The sequence below is a fragment of the Chelon labrosus genome, assembly GCF_963514085.1.
Source record: "Chelon labrosus genome assembly, chromosome: 8".
In the NCBI taxonomy this organism is placed as follows: Eukaryota; Metazoa; Chordata; class Actinopteri; order Mugiliformes; family Mugilidae; genus Chelon; species Chelon labrosus.
Window position 1 is genome coordinate 15,983,452 of NC_140358.1, and position 18,424 is coordinate 16,001,875.

Genomic DNA, 18,424 nt, shown 5'->3' on the forward strand with positions numbered 1-18,424 from the left:
CTTTGACCTTAAAGGAAAACCTTCCCATGAATACCCCTAAAGCATAATATCAGCGATCAGTGAATTACAGCAGTTATTTTGTGATGGTAGTGTCCCTACCCTCAGCAGACTCTATTTCTATTTATATAACTTGTTTCTTAGCAGAACACTTTTCGCCAGCTTTCAGAAAACGTGCCTGATCTTGTTGTACTGCAGGTGGAGAGAGCACTAGTGATAGTAACGGCAAGAAACTGCATTGTTGCGGGTGAGAAAGAAAACCTCTTGATAAAGCGGTCAGTCAGAAAATATTAGCAATAATAATTGTGCACATGCTCGACCAGTTTCAGATAACAAGTCATCGAGACAAGCGGTTACAAATTGAGCTCAGCGTGATCAAAAAACATTTCTTAAGTGAAATTTCCTGTCAGTTTTGACAGCGATGCGTAAAATCCACTTTGCACTTGTCAAAAACGTGCCGTATTGAGATCGCTGTTTTGAGACACGTAATCTCTAGTTTCTCGTCAGATCAGTTTTTTTTTTAGCATCTTTGTGAACAAATCTCTTTTAATCTGTTCATGTAAACGTAGCCAATGGCTCCTCGTGAATCCCTATGAGCTAACCCCTGCTTCAGACCCCCCTGCTGCTAGCCGAGGCTTGTTTTTATAGGAATGTGGTATGTTTATTGTCTTTTTTTTTTTTTTAGCCCTTTGTGACATGCATGATTTTGTTTCTTTGTTAATTGACTGACAGATAGATAAACCCTTTGACTTATATGTAGGCCCTGGAGGTTGTTAAGACAACGCGGTTCTGACGGCAGGGGTGGCCTCCTGATGTCAGGCACGGCGTCTCTGAACTGCATTTCTGTTGGGAAACTGTTTAGAGCAGACCAGTAGAGTTATGTGTCTCATCAGTGTGCAGCTGGAGAGAGAGAGTGAGTTTTGACTGGCTATGTTTGGGTATTACAAATATCTCAGACGCTTGCATTCCTGCTGTCGGGATCCTGTCTTGGTTCCCTTGGTTGCTTTGGTTAATGCACCTGTGCGTCTAAAGGAGTTTCTGGCATTTTAATACAGTCAAATTCAAAACACTCACGGGAAACTTGATAAAATAGTTTCTGTAATTAAACAAAAGATAATTTGTGTCCCCTTTATTTTCTTCGTAATTTAGTTTCTTTGTGTCGTTGCTTTTGGTGTTGGAGTCCAATCAAACGTCTTTGGACCTTCCTCCCCGACCTTCATCTCTCTCCGCACATTTACTGTCTCTTTGAGTTTGGCTCCTTTGTGTGTTAAGATGAGGCAAACCGTTGGCAGGATGGTGAGACTGTTGAAGGATGGTTAACACATTAAATTGCCTTTTAGGGTGCAGGAAATTGGGTTTACATGGTTGAGAATGTTCTCAGTTCGAGAAAGTATCTGATAACGTGGCCAAAAAGCCTGCCTGTTAATACACGCGGGTGTTTAATTGCGTCGTACCTTTCACAGTTAAAATCTATTGGTGAAGTGTGAGCACTTGTGCCAAGTAGTAAAGTCCACATGAGGCCCGCTTATGTTGACTCCCAGGTTTTCATCTTTGCGGTGTGAGAGCTGCCGACTTTGAAAACTCCTTTATGCCATTTGCGGACGTCTGGCATTTCATCATATATGTATGTACAAGAATTTGAGTTAAAGGGGGCATAAATTACTCTCTCAGTGGAAGGAATGGGAAGGTTTTCACACAGCGGTAAATGTAATGCATTTTGAACACCAATTCTTACTCAGGAACTGGCATACCTTCTTTTCTTTTAACCCTCGGCTGAAGCAAAGACTTCCAGTTTGGTTTCCAGGCATAAACAGGGTGGTTGCAAAACAAAAAAAAAGTCATTCAGACAAGTGGTTGAAAAGATAAACAAAGTCGAGTTTGAGTTCAACTTGTTCTTATGTGAAATTTCGGCTGCCCTTTCTGCACAGACACTTAAATCAAAGCTGCAGATTATCAGGCTCTTCTTAAGACTCGGTCTGTTGTGATTGTTCTGTCTAAACCGGAGCTTCTTTGCAGACATGGCATGCCTCTTCTATTAATACATCTGCACAAAAACACACACTGTGATGCCAAATGCACCACCCTGTATACTTGTTCCTCTTAGGTCGGGATACTGTTTAGTTGGGTGTTTTAACTGTCTTCTCTCTGAGCATCTGCCCACCCAGCGTCCTTTGCCTTCTCTTTTCCCCTGCAGTAAAGTGATAGGCTTCCCCGTGCAGCTCCATAAGGATGACAATAGCGCAGGTCAGGTTACCTACAATCATTAGTGCTGCCTCGGGACACACACACACCGCACTCCAGGATGGGAGATGGACCGGACCACCCCAGAGCCACTGCGACTGGGGATTGCTTCCCAGAATGCACTGCGTTCCAGGGGGAGCGTCTATACTGTCATTTGACCTGCAGCTCCACTGACCCGTTACCCACTCGACAGCCACAAACGCTCGTCTTTCATGCATTTGAATAAAAACACCTTTAGGCGCTCAACTCAGATATTTCTCAAACCTTAACAGCAAACTACAGCGGTAACTGAAGATGGAAAAACTCATTTCTTTCGGAAAGTCTGTACGTTTCTGACCCTGACATCCGACATGCAAGAAGCGGACAGCTGTTGTTGTGGACTTGTTGTGCTTGTTGGCCGTAGTTGTCTTTAAAAATAGTCCTGCACATCAACAGCAGGATGTGCAAAGGATTGGAGTCGACTTATCATAATAAAACAAATTGTTGTATATAAGCAGCAAGCTTATATATTTATGAAGTTTTGAAGTGGTCTGTTACACCTGGCCTGGATTCGCCTAACTAGAACTGTATTTACTGTCACCACTGGGTCTGATCTTGATTTTCAGATCTCATGTCGTGGGCATAACCATACTACTACTGCTATACTGCTGCCAACATACGCTAACTGTCTGTGGTGGCATTGATTGTGACCTTTATTTGGCCTTGTGCACACCTATTCTGCCAGAACGAGCCATGATGCTTGCATTTTCTCTGAGTCAAGCCAAACAGGCTCTTCTGTGCTTTTATGTCCTAATTAGAGAGTAACGCAGCAATGGAACCGCTGGCTGTGCCGCTGCTCTCAAACGTCTGCTTGTTCAGGGGTGGCCTGGTTTTGTCCTGATTGAGTGTGATAGCCGGGGAATATAAACACATGTCAGTGAGGAGCACTATTCGGCCCCGGGTCCAAATGTCAGAGGCTGTGGTTTGTGCGGTACAGCAGCTCGTCCTGCTTCTACCTGTTTCGGCCACCTTATCGGCAGGACTGAAAAAAATAGCCCTTGTGTAGTTTTCCCATGCATCACTTCTCCCGCTTTGATGTCTCCAGTTTCACTCCATCTGGTCTGGCGTTTATTTTCTGTTTATGCAACATAAGGGTTTGCAATCACTCCTTGATTTCATAGTTTGATATTTCTGCTTTGTTTTTTCCCTCCCCCTTAATGCAAATGCCACCAATGATTAATTTAGCTTGCGCCTTCACACCCGTTGTCACTGTTGTCACAGGGGAGGAGAGCAGAGCCCCCCTCGCGAATTGGCTCATGTATGACGTTGTTTCCAGTTCGCAAGGTTCCCGTTTGATGTACAGCTAGGTCGAGACAGAGAAAAGCAAACGTGCCGCAGAGAGAGTAATTTAAACCATGTTTGTGTGAGCAGAGCCTGGTCCAACTCTCTTAATTCTACTCAGGTATTGTTTGCAATAACAGTGTAGCCATGGAAACCCAAAAATGTAATTTATTTATGTGTTTTTTTGTTGTTAGAATTGACTGCCCACACATTTCTTTATGAGATCTGGAGCCTAATCCGCCTATTTGTATTGTTTTACATTTGAACACATGGTAGCTGGTGCTTACGGGTTCTCAATGGGAATACGAACTGGAAAGCTGCAGGCTAGCCAGAGGATGAAGGTGCTCTTCAGAACAAAGCAATGTCTGGGTTCAGTGCAGATCTCCTGTCACTGAGGTTGTTTGGCGCGAGCAAACCGACTTTAAAGTATATTTTAGTTGGTGCATTTTGAGAGAAACATTGCGAAATTGCCCAAAAGACTAGACTAAAAAAAAGATGGTTCCCTGGTTTTGCAGACGCCTCACACATTGAGGCTTTACTCCTCACTGCAGCAATGTCGGTTTTACTCACGAGCCCCTTTACTTTCTGTCTCTCCGCTACTTAAACGTTAAAAAGGATGATTTAACAGTACTGTGGGACATCTATGTGTTTAGCTAAATCTGTTTTGGATGTGAAAAATTCACAAATACCTTGAGAGTCAAGTGAAGTGAAAAAGCTGCCAATAAAATAATAAATCATTTCAGCAAGAAACACATTGTTTTGCTCCAGCAAATATCTACCTCTGTTAGTCTGTATTCTTGCAGGGAGCTTCGCACAGTGCTTTTGCAATTAATAGGAATTAATGTGTGCAATATGAGCCGAGTCTGGGAAAGAGATTTGTCTGAATATAGCGCGACCTTCAACGCCCGAGAGGCCGTTGAGTCCCTCCGCTGTAAGGATGGCTCTGACCCTTTCCCTTTTACGTCATCCCCTCTTCTGTAGGATCCCGTCCTGGCCGAGATGCTGCAGAACAACAAGGACCATATTGTGTGCTACCACGAGCACGACTCGCTGCTGGACCACAAGGAGGAGGAGGCCTTGAGCGAGGAGGATCGCAAAGCGGCCTGGGCCGAGTACGAGGCCGAGAAAAAGGTAGGCATGGGGGGTGGGATGCAATGCGCAGATGTGACTGCTGCGCGATGGTGCGTCGACTCGATCCAAAATCAAAGGAACACACAAAGCGCTTAGGCCTCGTGTCCATCATTCTCCGAAGCAATTGACATCAAAGTCCAAGGTGAGCTAAGCGAGGCCCCACTTTTGTTTGTCAAGATGTGTGAGTTAGTGTTGGATCTGGATAATCCTCTCATCACCTAGAGTAAGCAGATGACAGGGCCTCTCCCTCCTCCAGAGATGGTCATTCTGGCCCACTATCAGACCCCTGATCTGCTATACAAATCACAGAGGCTGTCTAAGCACTGCCAATTCTACTTACTGTAAGTATGTGGGTCCACAGAGGGTTAGGGAGTCCTCTCTCACACACAATTGTCCCCTCCTCTTCCCTCTCCTTTCTTGTGGGGCAATTAGTGGGGTTTATTTGGAGAAGTGTATGGGGGGGGGTGCTGCAAAAGAGCAGGAGTGGGTCTCCTCTCCCCCCCGTGTAATCCTAGATTCTAATTCACTCTAATGATTATTTTTCCAACACACTCTCCCTCCTCTGCCCTCTGTGCCTTAAGCGGCTTTTCCCTCCGAGCTCTTCTGCTTTTCAAGAGAACAGAGGGTTCCCAGTCGTAGGAAAAACAGTGGCGCTGGGGTCAAATGCGAGGTTTTCAGTTGTGTTCACATCACTGCCGTCGGCCTCGCAGTAGAGACGCAGAAATGGTCGCTCTCACCCGCATGAGGTAGTCCGGTATCATGTTGTATATTCTTTGCTTTGCGGGAGAAACAACTGGAACGTAAGCTAACCTCTGCTAATGTCTTCACAACTTAAGGGTTGGCCGGTGTTGGCCAGGAAAAGCTGTGTGTGTGAATATCAGATTTGCAACTCGGGGAAATGGGGGGGAAAAACTGAGATCAGGCGCCCGAAACGAAATTGAACCCAGGAGCCCTCGGGTCTCACCGGGATGACTTGAGCTTGGTACAAAGTTCAGCGAGGCTCACCTCTTACATTTAGAGTTCAGAAACTGTCTGTCTGTCTGTCTGTCTGTCTGTCTGTCTGTGTGGAGGTGTGCGAAAGCTGCAGCGCGTCTTATCTGAGAACGCAGCTGAGGTTCAAGAGCGGCTGCTTGTTAACAGCCAAAGTGAAGAGTGTGTATGTGCAGATTCGTGTGTGCGCCGCGGGTTTGTGGTTGTTTTGAGGTTTTGCACTGTTTAGGTTCGCACACCTGTCTCTGACCAGGTCCAAAGACCCCCGCTGGCCCCCAAACACACGCACACACACACACATAGTCACACAGCCCCACATACCGGATGGCCAGATTATAGGGCACGAGAAAACCATCTGCAGCGGAGACTCAATTACATACAAACATCGGCATCCTGCTGGCCTTTACTGGGACAAGACTGTTTACTTCAGGTCACTACTTCTCTCTCTTTCTCTCTCTCTCACACATACTCAGTACGACAGGAGCTGGCCGATGCTGGGCAACTTGTTGCTCTAGCAGAATGAAACAAGTTCTGTTTGTTAAGGTGTCCGAACATAAAGTGAATTTGAGAGATGACACGGCCACGGTGATTGTTTACGGCCCTGTGCGGCTCTTAACACCTGCGTAATTGTCCTCTTCCTCCTCTGTCTCCTCCCCGTCCTTTTCGCCTCTCAGGGTCTGTCCATGAGGAACAACTACCAGACAGCATACGCTCAGGCGGACATGGGCTCCTCCAGCTACTTCTCGTACAACATGTCGGCTTTAGCCTCCATGACCAACCAGCAGCTGGAGGTAAGTAATGAGCTCCACATGCCCCTCTCCCGCCTCTCTCCTCCTTCCCCCCACGGCACGGCGCCCCACATTCCTCAGACCCCACTACTAATTGTGACAACAGTCTAGTAGCGGGACAAGCCCGGCTCTGCCCCGCTCCTCCACCTAACGGTTCATAATACCCCCACGTCTGGGGCAGCGGCTATTAATAAATGGCGACCGAGGGAGATGGCAGGAGAATCAAGAGGCGGCGTGTCTCTTTCATTGAGAACGTCAAATGAGTGTAAAAATACCGCGTGCTTTCTTAAAGTATTGTAAACACGGTGCTAACACTTTGTCCGCTCTCACGTCCAGCACACTGAGAGCAGGATTAGCGCTCATTTGGAGTCATGTTTCCAGCCGCCTCATGAATGTCAATCTAATATTTAGATTTAGTTTTTGGGGGGGATTCACGTACTCGGTGACAAGCTGGCTGCTGCTGTTATCTGTTATCTGTCTGATATTTGGTGCCGGGCAGAGTTAATCAGTCACAGCTGTTTTCTGTGGTACTTGCTGGAAGTGGTGAGACTGAACAATACGGTAAATATGTAGCCTGTAAAAACTAAATAATGAGCTGAAAGAATTTCTCTAGAGCTGCACAGGTGCAGAGAATTCACTGTGACTTTGTCCCATTTCATATTTTTATCTAATGTTAGTTTAAGTTCAAGATCATCCGGCTGGTACATGAAATAATAATAAAGAAGTGAATATATATTCATTGCTTACAGTGAATTAAATATTTCTTCGTCTTCCTCTTCAGGATCTCATTAACCAGGGTCGACAGAAAGTCATCGAAGCAACAAATGCTTTGAAAGCTATACCGCGGGAGTCACTGGAAGACGCCATCGCCACAGTGGTGAGTGTCGGACGTTGCGTGGCATCTTTCTCTCAGTCAGAGAATCCTTTTACAAAAGGGCGACGGTTTAGTTAACCTGCGAATGTGTGATCTCCTCCCGCAGTGGAAGGAGAACCCGGCGCTCACAGAGACCCAGGTCCAGTCTCTGGCTCTGCAGAGACAGGCCACCGTGGAGCTGGAGCTCAAACGCAGGGAAGCCATCTACAGGGACGTCCTCACCAGGCAGCAGACGGTAAGAGACGGATAAAGACGGTGTTTATGTGACAGTTTAAAACATAACGTACACGTAAGTAGCTCAGTTATTTGTTGTTTCACTCAGAACAGTCAAGCGTAATTATCTAAACTGAATTCCCAGTTGAGCATTACACCTAGTGTGTGTTGTCCGTTCCTACCTGAATCAGTTGAAGCAGTCGTATCTGTTCTTTCTCGCCGTGCAAGCGTGAAGACCCGCTCGACCTCTTATAAAACTCTTTAACCTTGACTGCACCGCTGTACGTGACATCTGATCAGCTGTGGTTCGGGGGGGAAAGCACTGATGAGGAAGCAGCATGGAGGGATGAACAGAAAGCAGCTGGAGCTAAAATAATGGATGTCTGCTCTGCACTGATGGGAGCACTTCTTTCAGTTTCAATGTTAGTCAGACATTAAACAGACCAGGCTGATTTCAGAAATGTTGGAAACGACGATTAGGGGGAATTCTGGTTGATGACAGACCAGGTAACTGTAGTGAAACTTTTCTTTAATTTCCCACCACATCTGATTTCTTCCAGTGACTTGAATTCTGCCGTCTGTTTCTTGTTTGTTATATTGATCTCGAGGTCTGGTCACTGATTGATGTAGTCATTTTCTAGCGATTCTAAACGTCTCTGTGTGTCTCCTCGCAGCTGATGATGTTCGTGCAGAAGCTGATCACCAACAGGAAGGTGCAGGAGCAGCAGCTGGCCATGGCCAACCAGGCCAGCTACCTGAACCAGCTGGCCATTCAGAATGGCATGATGGGAGGAACTGGGCTCAGCCAGATGGACCTGCTCGGGATCTACCAGCAGCTCCACGGCCTCCAAGGTCTGAACAAGAATCCCGGCCCCTCCAAGGGCCTGTAGGTCAGGAGGGCTCTCTGTCTCACTCCCCACTCAGCTCGCCAGCTCCAGTCCAAGCGAGGCCCGGTTCCCTGTAATAAACGCTGTGAGACCCCTCAGAGCTCGAAACCAACCACCAAGCAGAGGGTGGAGTAGTTTTGAGACTAGCCTGCTGTCCACTGGGGCCTCAAGTGGTCAAGTGGGATGGACTCTCAGTCCTTTATTCTTTAATTCACTGAGAAACGGTGGAACATAATGTATAAATGACCACGGCAAGGTGGAGTTTCAACAGAAAAAAAAATGTATATACAGCCTTAATGTTATTCATGTTCTATATCTTCATTTTTCATGTATTTAAAGAAACAGGTTTTACCCCCAATGCTCATAAGCATTGTATTGTTTTCCCCTTAAAAAAGGGTTTCCGTATTATTTAAACTCAGTTTTTTATACTGTTTTAAATACCTAACTTTACCTGAATGGGACCAGTATCATTGCTGACAGGACTCTACACTAAGATGTAAAGCTCTATGTGATTATTAAGCCCCAGTAGATTCCTCTACCGCTATATAGCATAGCAGACAGTCCTGCTCTTTTTTTGGAAGACAGAAGAAACTACTAATTCAATGAAAAAGCAAAAAAAAAACAAAAAAAAACTGGCCTTATATTAATTTCCTAAAAAAGAAAATTAAACAAAAAAAAAGATCTGTAAAGATTTGAGATTTGTTGAGAATCTTTTCTATTATGCTTTTAAGTGTTTACATTAGTTGTCGCTGAACATGGTAATGGAATGCTTGTGTTGTTCAAAACTGCCTGCCGGTTCATTTGACCGTTTTGTAACATCATCCTCATCGTCACGTGTTGTCTAGCATAGCAACTGTGCGTCCTTGTTCACTGTTCATGTTCATCTTGTGTTCAACCCCCCCCCCCCCCCCCGGTAAGCCTGGGCGAGTGACTGGGTCTCACAAAGCACAGCCACTTCAGCCAGGTGTCACAGGGCCCAAAAAACCTTTACGCTTCACCTGTTTTTCAAATTTTGACGCGTTTGTTCGGAGACGGAGCGGACGGGCGGGCGGACGGACGGAAGTAGAGAGCGGAGAGCGTGTTATATCCGGCTGACTTGTGTCCTCTGCTTTGTGAGAAGTGCTCCTGGACACTGTAGTCTCACCAGGCAGGCCCCCCCAGACTACTTGTATTCTACTTTGGCACATTCTTGCTTCTAAATGCTTATACTGGTGTAGCTGTTAAACATGAGGTTCATGAACATTTCTTATAAAGAGGCGCCTGTCGTCTCCGGTTGACTCCTGTGTTTGCACAAGGTGTATTTCATAAATGTAGAGAGAAGATTGTTTTTTTTTTAGGTTTTTTTTTTTTTGTTTTTTTTTGCCCTCCTCTAAGAATGTTCTCATGTTAGCAAATACACCAACATGTTCTGCCAGGAATTTGATCTGCTATTATCTTGGTATGTATTTAATATAACATTTAATAAAGTGACCAAAAGGATGATTACCTTGTGTGTTTGATGAGTCATTTGTTTTTTTATGGGCAGAAGTACTGACCAAGGAAATGTTGGGGGAGGATACTTTGTCCTTCTGGTCGACTCTTCCTTTATAATTGTGAGTCTACCTTTTAATGCCCCTCTTAAACAGGTTGGTAATTGTGGCAATGCATTCGCAACAACTGATAATCAAAGAATTAATAATTATTTTCCATTTTACTATTCTCACATATAGGTAGATATGAAGCTGGAGGCAGCATCCGCCTTTCTCTCTCCAAAAGACAAATTGTCTAATAAACAGGCAACCAGTTGAGTCTCTGTGCCTGACCAAGAGCTACGCAACCCTCAACAGAAACTACAAGTGTTAGACTTGGGTTTTTGTACAAGCTTGAGCAAACGAGTCACAACTAGTGAGCGACTACAGGCTGCAGCTTCATCCAGATATGAGAGGTTTCAATCTTATTCTAATTCGCAGCCATTTTCCCCCCAAACTACTGCTTTTAAGACTCGGTGAACAGGCGGCCGATACGTCCGGATTCCGGTCCCTGTATTTCACACCCGCAGCACTAAGTGGCTTTTGTCCCACTCTCTTCTCCCTTCGATCTTTCATCTATTTTTCCCTCTGCCGGTATTGTTTTCATTTCTCAGTCTGCCAGGGTTTTCCCCTGCATGTCTTTGACTTTTCCATTCCCTCCCCCCAGGGGAGCTTGCTCTCACAGCTTACAGATATCTGCCAGTGGAGAAACATTACAACTATTGCAGATGTTGAAATGTTGATCCCATCCCCTCTTAGCCCCAGATTACCACCACTCCAGGTTCGAGGCACATCCCCGCTGGTTCCCTGTGCAGCGGGCAGCTGTTTCTGTCCATTGAAAAGACTCGCTGCGGACTGCACTGCAGAGCCCTGTGAGGCCCCTGCAATGAACAACCAATCACCGCTCTTAATCCACGCTGATGTGTAAAGCCAATTAGGAGTCGGGATCCAGTTGCATAAGGAATCTGATTTTGTACGGTGGATGTAGGCTGACTAAGACCGTGTGGAGACAGAGAGAGTCTGTGTGCATTACTTGATAATGTAACCCTGACTTGGTAAGGGGTTTATGAGGGCCAATTGGCATGGGATAGTACGGGTGTTCTCCTCTGGGAAAGAATCTGTTGTTTCTTTCTACCTCATTTTCCCTCTCTTTTGGACGGCCTGACCAACCGGCATGTGGTCAGCGCTTTTAAAGACATTTCATTTGAGTTTTTTTTTTAATATTAGAGTGACATAAGAATAAGAACGACATTTCAATATGTCGTCTCGCGTCACCAAAGCCTAGAGCAGTCTGCACACTTTGTGTTGGTAGATGAAACGTCCAGGGGTCACCAGCATTATTAGAATTTGTCCATTTTGCGTAGATCTCTTTATAAAACATTGTGGCAATTCATCTGACAGAGAAATTTGAAAACACTAAAAAAAACACACTGGCTAAAAATCAAAGGAAAGACATGCAACGATCACATATATTATATATCTGGTTTTAATTGGTACATCAGACTTTAATCCAAGCAAAAATAGTCTCTCACAATGACTTCTCGATAGCAGGACAATTTTATTGTCGTGTTCATTGCAGTTCTTCATTTTTTTTTTTGTATGCTTTTTCTTGGTGTCATTTCAGTAGAATCTGCAGTCCAGATAACTTCAAGTTCATTACAAAATAAAGTCTTTGCAATAAATAAATATATAGATTTACATTTATACTTTATATGTAGAAAATAAATATATTGTACATCTCATAAATAGGATCACCCATATGTACACCTCAGCTGCTTGCATTTTTAATAATGTTCCCGACCGTCTGAACATTACAAGTCGCCGTCCTTTAAAAGAAACCCATCGCTCATTCTTTACAGCCATCGTCAGGGAAGCGCTTTCGTCCCGAGCTCAGTCGCTTGCTTTGCATATGACTCCTACAAGACGCTGCTGGATATTTGGATGTGATGTTTAGACTCTGGGTGACTGGGCGAGCCCACAGATTTGCCGCAGGATGTGCAGTAAGTGCTGTTTGATCTATCCCACAGTCGTCATTGAGATGTTCTTCCCTTCTTTCACTTTTGATTTTGTGGAAATCTCCACTCACCTCGCGACGGGTTTGTTCTCTGCACACATTCTTCTTAAAGATTCTGTAGTACCCAGCTACCGCTCGTGTTTTTCCCGCCCACACCTTCTTCTAATCTTTCTTTGTTTACAAGGACATCCACGCTGCTTTCAGTCATTTAGAGCTCCTAAAAGTCTCTTGATGACTCAACCGTTCGTTTTCTTCCCACCAGCTTATTGCTGCTCAAATCCACAAAGGTTCGTCTTGTCGCTGTACGCCTCTTCAGTATCTACACATTAACCTCTTGAAAGCAGCTTCTGAGAAAACGTGGCACCTGGTGTGATCCTCCTGCTCGACCCACAGCTGGGCAGTAACGAGGGTCTCCTTCGTCCGTGTCCGCAGTGGTTATGTAAGAAAGCTTTCCCTCCTTTTCTGAGATCACAAGCCCACTGCAGAGGCAAAGAAGCAACATCCATGCACATTGTTTATGTCGCTGCTGTACGTGCTTGGCAGCGGGCCGAGGTGCAAACACAGTGACCTCAGCTGAGGGGAGTTGAGGGTAAACAGTTCTATACCAGGTCCCAAATATCCACAACCTCCCTATCCCCTCCATCTCCCTCCTCCCTGTTTCTGTCTGTGAGCCAGTTCCCCCAGTGTAAGCACTGGTCACCTGTACTGGAATACGTCCCTGTATGCCTGAGGGATCTTTTCAATCTCCACCGGCCTGGGTAAGAAGTGGGTGAGTTTCTGGTGCTTTTTAGTCCTGTTGCCCTCCCTGGGCGAGCCGTCCTTGTTTAAAGCCACGTAGTAGAAGCGCCCCGTGTCCGCGTGCTTGTAAAGAGTCGACGCGTAGGTGTTGTACCAGTTCTCCTCAAACTGCTCCCTGAACACACACTCTCCCGTCAGCTTCTTCTGCAGGAAAGAAAATGACATGTTAGTCTGAGGAAAATGTGCAAGAGCAACACAATGCAGCTAAGATTTGAGATGGATGATGCTGCTGTGCAATGCACACTCCACTCCTCCTCCTCCTCCTCCTCCTCCTCCACCTCCTCCTCCTCGTGATGGATGGATTAATGTCCGTCATTAACTGTTTTGGACTGAACGTAAAACCCAAAGTGAGCCAGTAGAAACTCATTTAGGCAGGTGCTCATTATGACAAAGGAGGGGGAAGTCATTAGGAGCGGCTTTTCACTTTACGCTCCACCCTCACTCCTCGGACCTGTTAACCTCTCCTCGCGCGCAGCCAATGATTTCCCTCCCTGCGACGCAACAAGAACAGTAAGCAGACACACACACACACACACGGAGCAGCACAGAGCGGCCTTCCCTGACAGAACAGCATGAGCGATGGCTGCGGGTTCAGCAGGTGAAAGTGTGCTGGCTGAGTGAGCGCGTGAGAACAGCAAAAGACATCGGGGTTAGAGCTGCTCTCCTGCCAAGACCAGTCGTTCTCTGCTGCTATGAGGTAAACCCCAGTAAAAAAAACAACAACTAGCATCGAGGACCAGGGAACCGCTTTTGAGGAGGGTGTCCCAAACAAACCCTTCCTCCCGTTTTCCCCCTCGCCGTCCTAAATGGAGCACTCTTCTTTTGGCGTCTGCACAAGAAGAAAAATGTGCGCGCCGCCTCTGCCTTTACAGTTCTAAGGAAGACTGTTGAGTTTTCCTCCAGAAGCTATTTTGTTGATTGGCTGTCAGGCTCTGCTTGGCTGCGGCTGCGTGGTGAGGCTGTTGTCTGTAAACACAGCCCAGAGGGCACATGACTGGGCCAGCTCCAACCTAACACACACACACACACACACACACACACACACACTTCGTCGGATAAAAAGCTTGTCAAGGTCTGCTGGATGTGGGAAGGAAGCACCCTTCTACCTGTTATCCTCCCCTCCTGCCCCTCCTGGCCCCTCCGATTCAGACAGACATGTCTACATCCCTCCCTCTGTCAGTCAGGTGACTCAGTCAGGTGTGCAATTACCCCCAAATCACCGCCTCCCACCACCACCCGCCCCGTCCCCCAGGGTCAAAGCTCCAGGATGCCAGACTCTGATAGCCTGCAGTAACAATATCTGCACTTTCAACATAAGGGCTGTGCTTAAATGTAGCCTCTGTTCGAAATGTTCAGAGCAGGGAGGGGAAGGGGAGGGGGGGAGTCTGAGCCCCAAGAGGCCCTCAGGTAATGCCCTGGGACACCTGATACACAGGTAGCTCTCACATACTTCCTCCTCATTGTCTTCAGCTCTTCCCTTTCCTCTCTCTCTCTCTGTCTCCGAGTACTCAACACATGTGAGAGAAGGACAGGATGTAGAAAATAAACCTGTTATTACAGCTATCTCTCTCTCTCTATATAACGTTGTACTTCAAACCTGAGCGCACAGATCTCACCCAGATTCACAGCTCGCATCCAAAGTGACTAAAAAACCTTCCCCTGTCTCCACTTCGGGAAAATATGTAAATATTTCTGCATATCTCAAAACTACATGAAGAGTTTGGTTTTCTCTTCGAACGCTGCTTTCCCTTCAATCTCTTCACACGGAAAACAAGTATAAAGAGTAAGAAACATGCACTTGTTTTGTCTCACTGTGGTTTTCCCAAGTGCCACATATGGGAACCTTGATAAGAAACCTTTTCGATAACTTTGCACTGACGTATTTTGTGAAACAAAAACAAAAAAAAAAAGAAAAGAAGGGGGGAAAAAAAGAAAGAATAAAAGTTTCATTTTCTTGGGAAGGGCTGGGAGATATTTTAAAACGTGCTCGTGAATGAGACCCTGAGCTGCGTGGCGAGGGCGGTCTTGTGAACGAAAGGAGGGGGTTTTCGACTCACCGACCCATAGAGCTCTCCTTTCTCATTCATGCCGAGGTACCGTCCGGCGTCCACCCCTCTGATGCTGACCAGACTCACTGCAAGGCTGATGAACTCCAGGATACCTGGGGGGGGGGGGGGGGGGGTCAAACACACGGCACGCAAACTGGTCAGAGAAGCCCACAAACTCACTGTGTACACCCCTGAAGAGACGGCACGGCCAGGTGGCCTGCATTTATTTGACTGCACCTGTTTTGGGGAGCACAAACCTAAGTTACTTTTGTTTTACTCCTGATTCTGCTCTGAAATTGTTCACTGTCGTCTCGTTACATAACACAACTTCAACACACAGGGCAGCGCTCGCTTTCCTTTTAGTCCTGCCTTGGTAACATGCATCACTCTAGTCTATCATAATGGCTTGTGGTCGCCTATAAATGTGTTCATCCTGTCTTTTGGGACTTCACTGGCTACTAATACAGGCTGAGGAATCACTTTTATGAAGCTGAGATGTGGGTAACTTGTTTAGTGAACTGCTGACTTACAGGAAGTAACAGCAAAGTGAGCATGCACTTCAAAGTCCGGGAAACAACTGGTAAAATTAAAAGCCACTGGCTGTTGTGATGCAGAGGTTAGTCAGAGAGGATCCAGCTGGCTGTGCCGGCTGGCAGAGGCCAGCTTACAGCCACCTGGTCCCCATCTCCCCGACCTCATCTGATGCCAGAGGATGACACAGACGATCCCTCTAATTTTTTTTTTTTTTTTTTTTTTTTTTGGTTTAGATTGCGTTTCATATCCCTGTAATCAAAGCCACGTCTTCCTCGCAGTTCTGACAAAGACCTCGCATTTTAAAGCTAAGTGGAGCCAGAAACAAACACGCGGACCACCCATCCCTGTAAACCGGCTTGTTTTGGCCCCAGTCTGAGCGTTAAACCTTCTCTGAATTCCGCAGTCGTCACGCTTTAATTCGGAGTTATTCCGCTTCTTTTTTTTTTTTTTTTTCCGCAGAGACCGAGCCGGCCTGCACCTGTGACATGACTGCGTGGATATGAGGCGCGAGACATCTGCACTCTGACCTCGTTTGTTTGTCCCGTCCTTCTCCCACGAGTGGCAACGTGGAAACAGGGCTTTCACACTCAGGAGTTGGAATTAGCATTGAAAAAAAAATGTCCCCTCAAACGTCCCAGTGACTCAGCGAACATTTAAACCACTTCGCCTTAATTAAATACAGTCATTTTAGCGTTACCGTTTACACCTGCGTTTTTTACCTGCTCCGACAAGTCAAAATGTCGGCGGCCTATTAAAACTTCACAAGAGTCGCGCGCGCGGGCATGTGCGAGCTCGTTTATTGCTGTGGTCGCCAGACGCGCACGCGCCGCTTGTTTGCGGCTAAGAGGAGAGACACCTGAGCCCCACGCGCAGCGGGGATTGCCAGAGGAAGGTGTATGTGTGTGTGTGTGTGTGGCTCTGCTTTCCTGCGCGCCAGGTGACAGTGACGCACGAGCGGGTATCCACCGGGGATGCGAGGCAAGGAAAAAAAAAAAAAAAAAAAGCTTCTTAATTAAACTTCCCCTAGCTTCAGGCTACACAACAAAGGTGGTTAGTGATAGTAAATAATAAAATCACCGGATTTAATCAAAATTTGAACACTGTTCACGCCATAGGATTGCAAGAGGCCGCAGTTCACCCCCTTACTTAGACTCATCCGCCAATTTAGAGTAAAAGCGTGCAATAAATAAAACTATAGTCCTATTTTGTTAACTGAGAGAAAAAACAATAATAGTAAAAATAATAAAATAATAATTAAAAAAAAAACAGTTATAGAAAGAGAAATCTGCTCACCAAATCTGCTGTGGTCCTGTCTTGTCCCGTGCACGGTGCCATTGGGGAATATCTCCAGCTGGAAGCCGGTCCTGCAGTAGAGCTGCCGCCGCCTCAGGATCCCTTTGAGGTGCCCGAAATCTGTGGGCGACCCCCGCTGCAGCCTCCCTTCAATCTGCCCCAGCCGCTCATTCAAGCCCACCGGAGGCTCCGGTAAGGGCATATTCCCCAGCGCAGGAAAGCTTTGTAAATCCAAGTCGAGTGTCCCCAGCAAACTCCCGACCTCTCCCATTGTGTGCACAGCTGTCACATTAAGCGAAGGCATTGGAGATGTACGGTGACTTAAAGGAGGGAGAAAAGTTTACACAAGTCCGGTCCATGCACGCAAAAACAGAAGCGTACCCGGCGCGCCGTCGCTCCTCCAAGTCAGCGGAGTCCTCTCAGTTTATTGATAGTCCTTTGCTATAATCATGAGTTTGATATCTCTGTTTATCAAATGGAAAGACTCTATTATATACATACTCCCCACGCATTCAGACACAAGCCACGCCTGGCTGGCATCCCTTCTTACGCGCATCAGTTTTGCTGTACTTGATGTGCACTTTCAGTCCAACTTTTACCACTGATGGTGCCGCTGTCTGTACGTTTGTGTCAGCGCTCTCTCAGAAAGGCTGTGTTTATTTTCCGATCAAACAAATCCGGGTCCAGAGGTATATCTTCGCGTCGCTCCCGTCCTCCTGTCCGTCCGCATCGCCTCTCCTAGGGCTGGAAACTCTGGTAACAGTTTGTGGAGCATTGAAATGCGACACAGATGCAAAGAACATCATTGTTAAAACTCAAATGGCAGCTGACGCAAAGCCGAGAAACTATCATAGACTCACCACGAAGGCAATCCATAATGAACAGTGACTTGTTTTTTTTAAAATCTTTTTTTGTTTTTTTTGTTTTTGGTCAAACCACAGACTTCTGGAAACAACAACGAAAAAGATAAAGGAGAAACAAGGTTTATAATAAAGCAACCGGTGTATAATCTCAGAGTAATCCAACCTCTTGCACAAGTTTTCAGTGCCAACCACTGCACTTGGACCTTTTCATGAGAGCATTTTCTCCACCTCCTTGCTGGAAGCAGGTGCTTCCTCGCCCCTCTGCAAAACGTTTGCAATGTGCTCCAGCAAACCAGCAGCTTAACCACTTGTACTACTGGCAAGGAGAGGGGGAAAAAAAGGAAAATCCAAATGCTGATGACGTGTAGTATTAAATCTGAATGGTGCACTGGTTGTAGATGAACTTTTGGAGTCATAATAGGCACATTGATAAAAGTGTTTCAGGTATTTATTTGTAATTAACCTAAATTGAACGTCTGCTGACTTTTGTGTAAAGTTTAAACTGCTGCTTAGTCATTGTGGTAACTAAAACTGGAGAGTAAGTACCAAGGAAGGAAGCATTTATCTGTTTTACCTTCATATTCACAGCATGCAGCAGTGCTCCATATTGTGCAAATGCTGTTCAAAGTGGATCATTAGTGGACTTCCTCTGTTGATCAGTTTTAAAGGTGATCGCATGTTTAATTTGGAAAACAAAAATCTGAAAAGTACCTTATAACAGCTGTCCAATAACTCCAGTGGAGTAAAGGTACAGCATCTGACCTGCACGATCCTGCACATGAAAGAGAGAACAGAGAAAACCACAACAGGAGTAATGAATAATAAGAGTAATTTATGACTGAATGGGGATTTTGCATCTCTTCTGTGCACAATGGGACAACAGGTCCCGACTTGTGGCTGCGCAGGACAAAAAAAAAAGAAAAGA

The 18,424-nt window shown here is 46.0% G+C and overlaps 2 protein-coding genes across 3 annotated transcripts in view; one reads left to right on the forward strand and one right to left on the reverse strand.

Annotated features, from left to right (window-relative positions):
- Positions 1–9,921, forward strand: part of atrx (ATRX chromatin remodeler) — a 29,925-nt gene extending 20,004 nt beyond the window's left edge. For both annotated transcript variants that reach the window (XM_084550406.1, XM_084550407.1), the window contains 5 exons: positions 4,540–4,689; positions 6,354–6,470; positions 7,249–7,344; positions 7,448–7,576; positions 8,229–9,921. In XM_084550406.1, the coding sequence (XP_084406532.1) occupies positions 4,540–4,689; positions 6,354–6,470; positions 7,249–7,344; positions 7,448–7,576; positions 8,229–8,444 (708 nt within the window). In that variant the 3' untranslated portion in view covers positions 8,445–9,921. The remainder of the gene's footprint in view (positions 1–4,539; positions 4,690–6,353; positions 6,471–7,248; positions 7,345–7,447; positions 7,577–8,228) is intronic.
- Positions 9,922–11,255: 1,334 nt separating this feature from the next.
- Positions 11,256–17,869, reverse strand: fgf16 (fibroblast growth factor 16). Its single transcript, XM_084549507.1, has 3 exons — positions 16,637–17,869; positions 14,819–14,922; positions 11,256–12,905 (listed from the first exon to the last, which is right to left on the reverse strand). Exons 1-3 carry the CDS (start codon positions 16,938–16,940, stop codon positions 12,660–12,662), a joined length of 654 nt encoding a protein of 217 aa, XP_084405633.1. The 5' UTR covers positions 16,941–17,869; the 3' UTR covers positions 11,256–12,659.
- Positions 17,870–18,424: the final 555 nt, after the last annotated feature.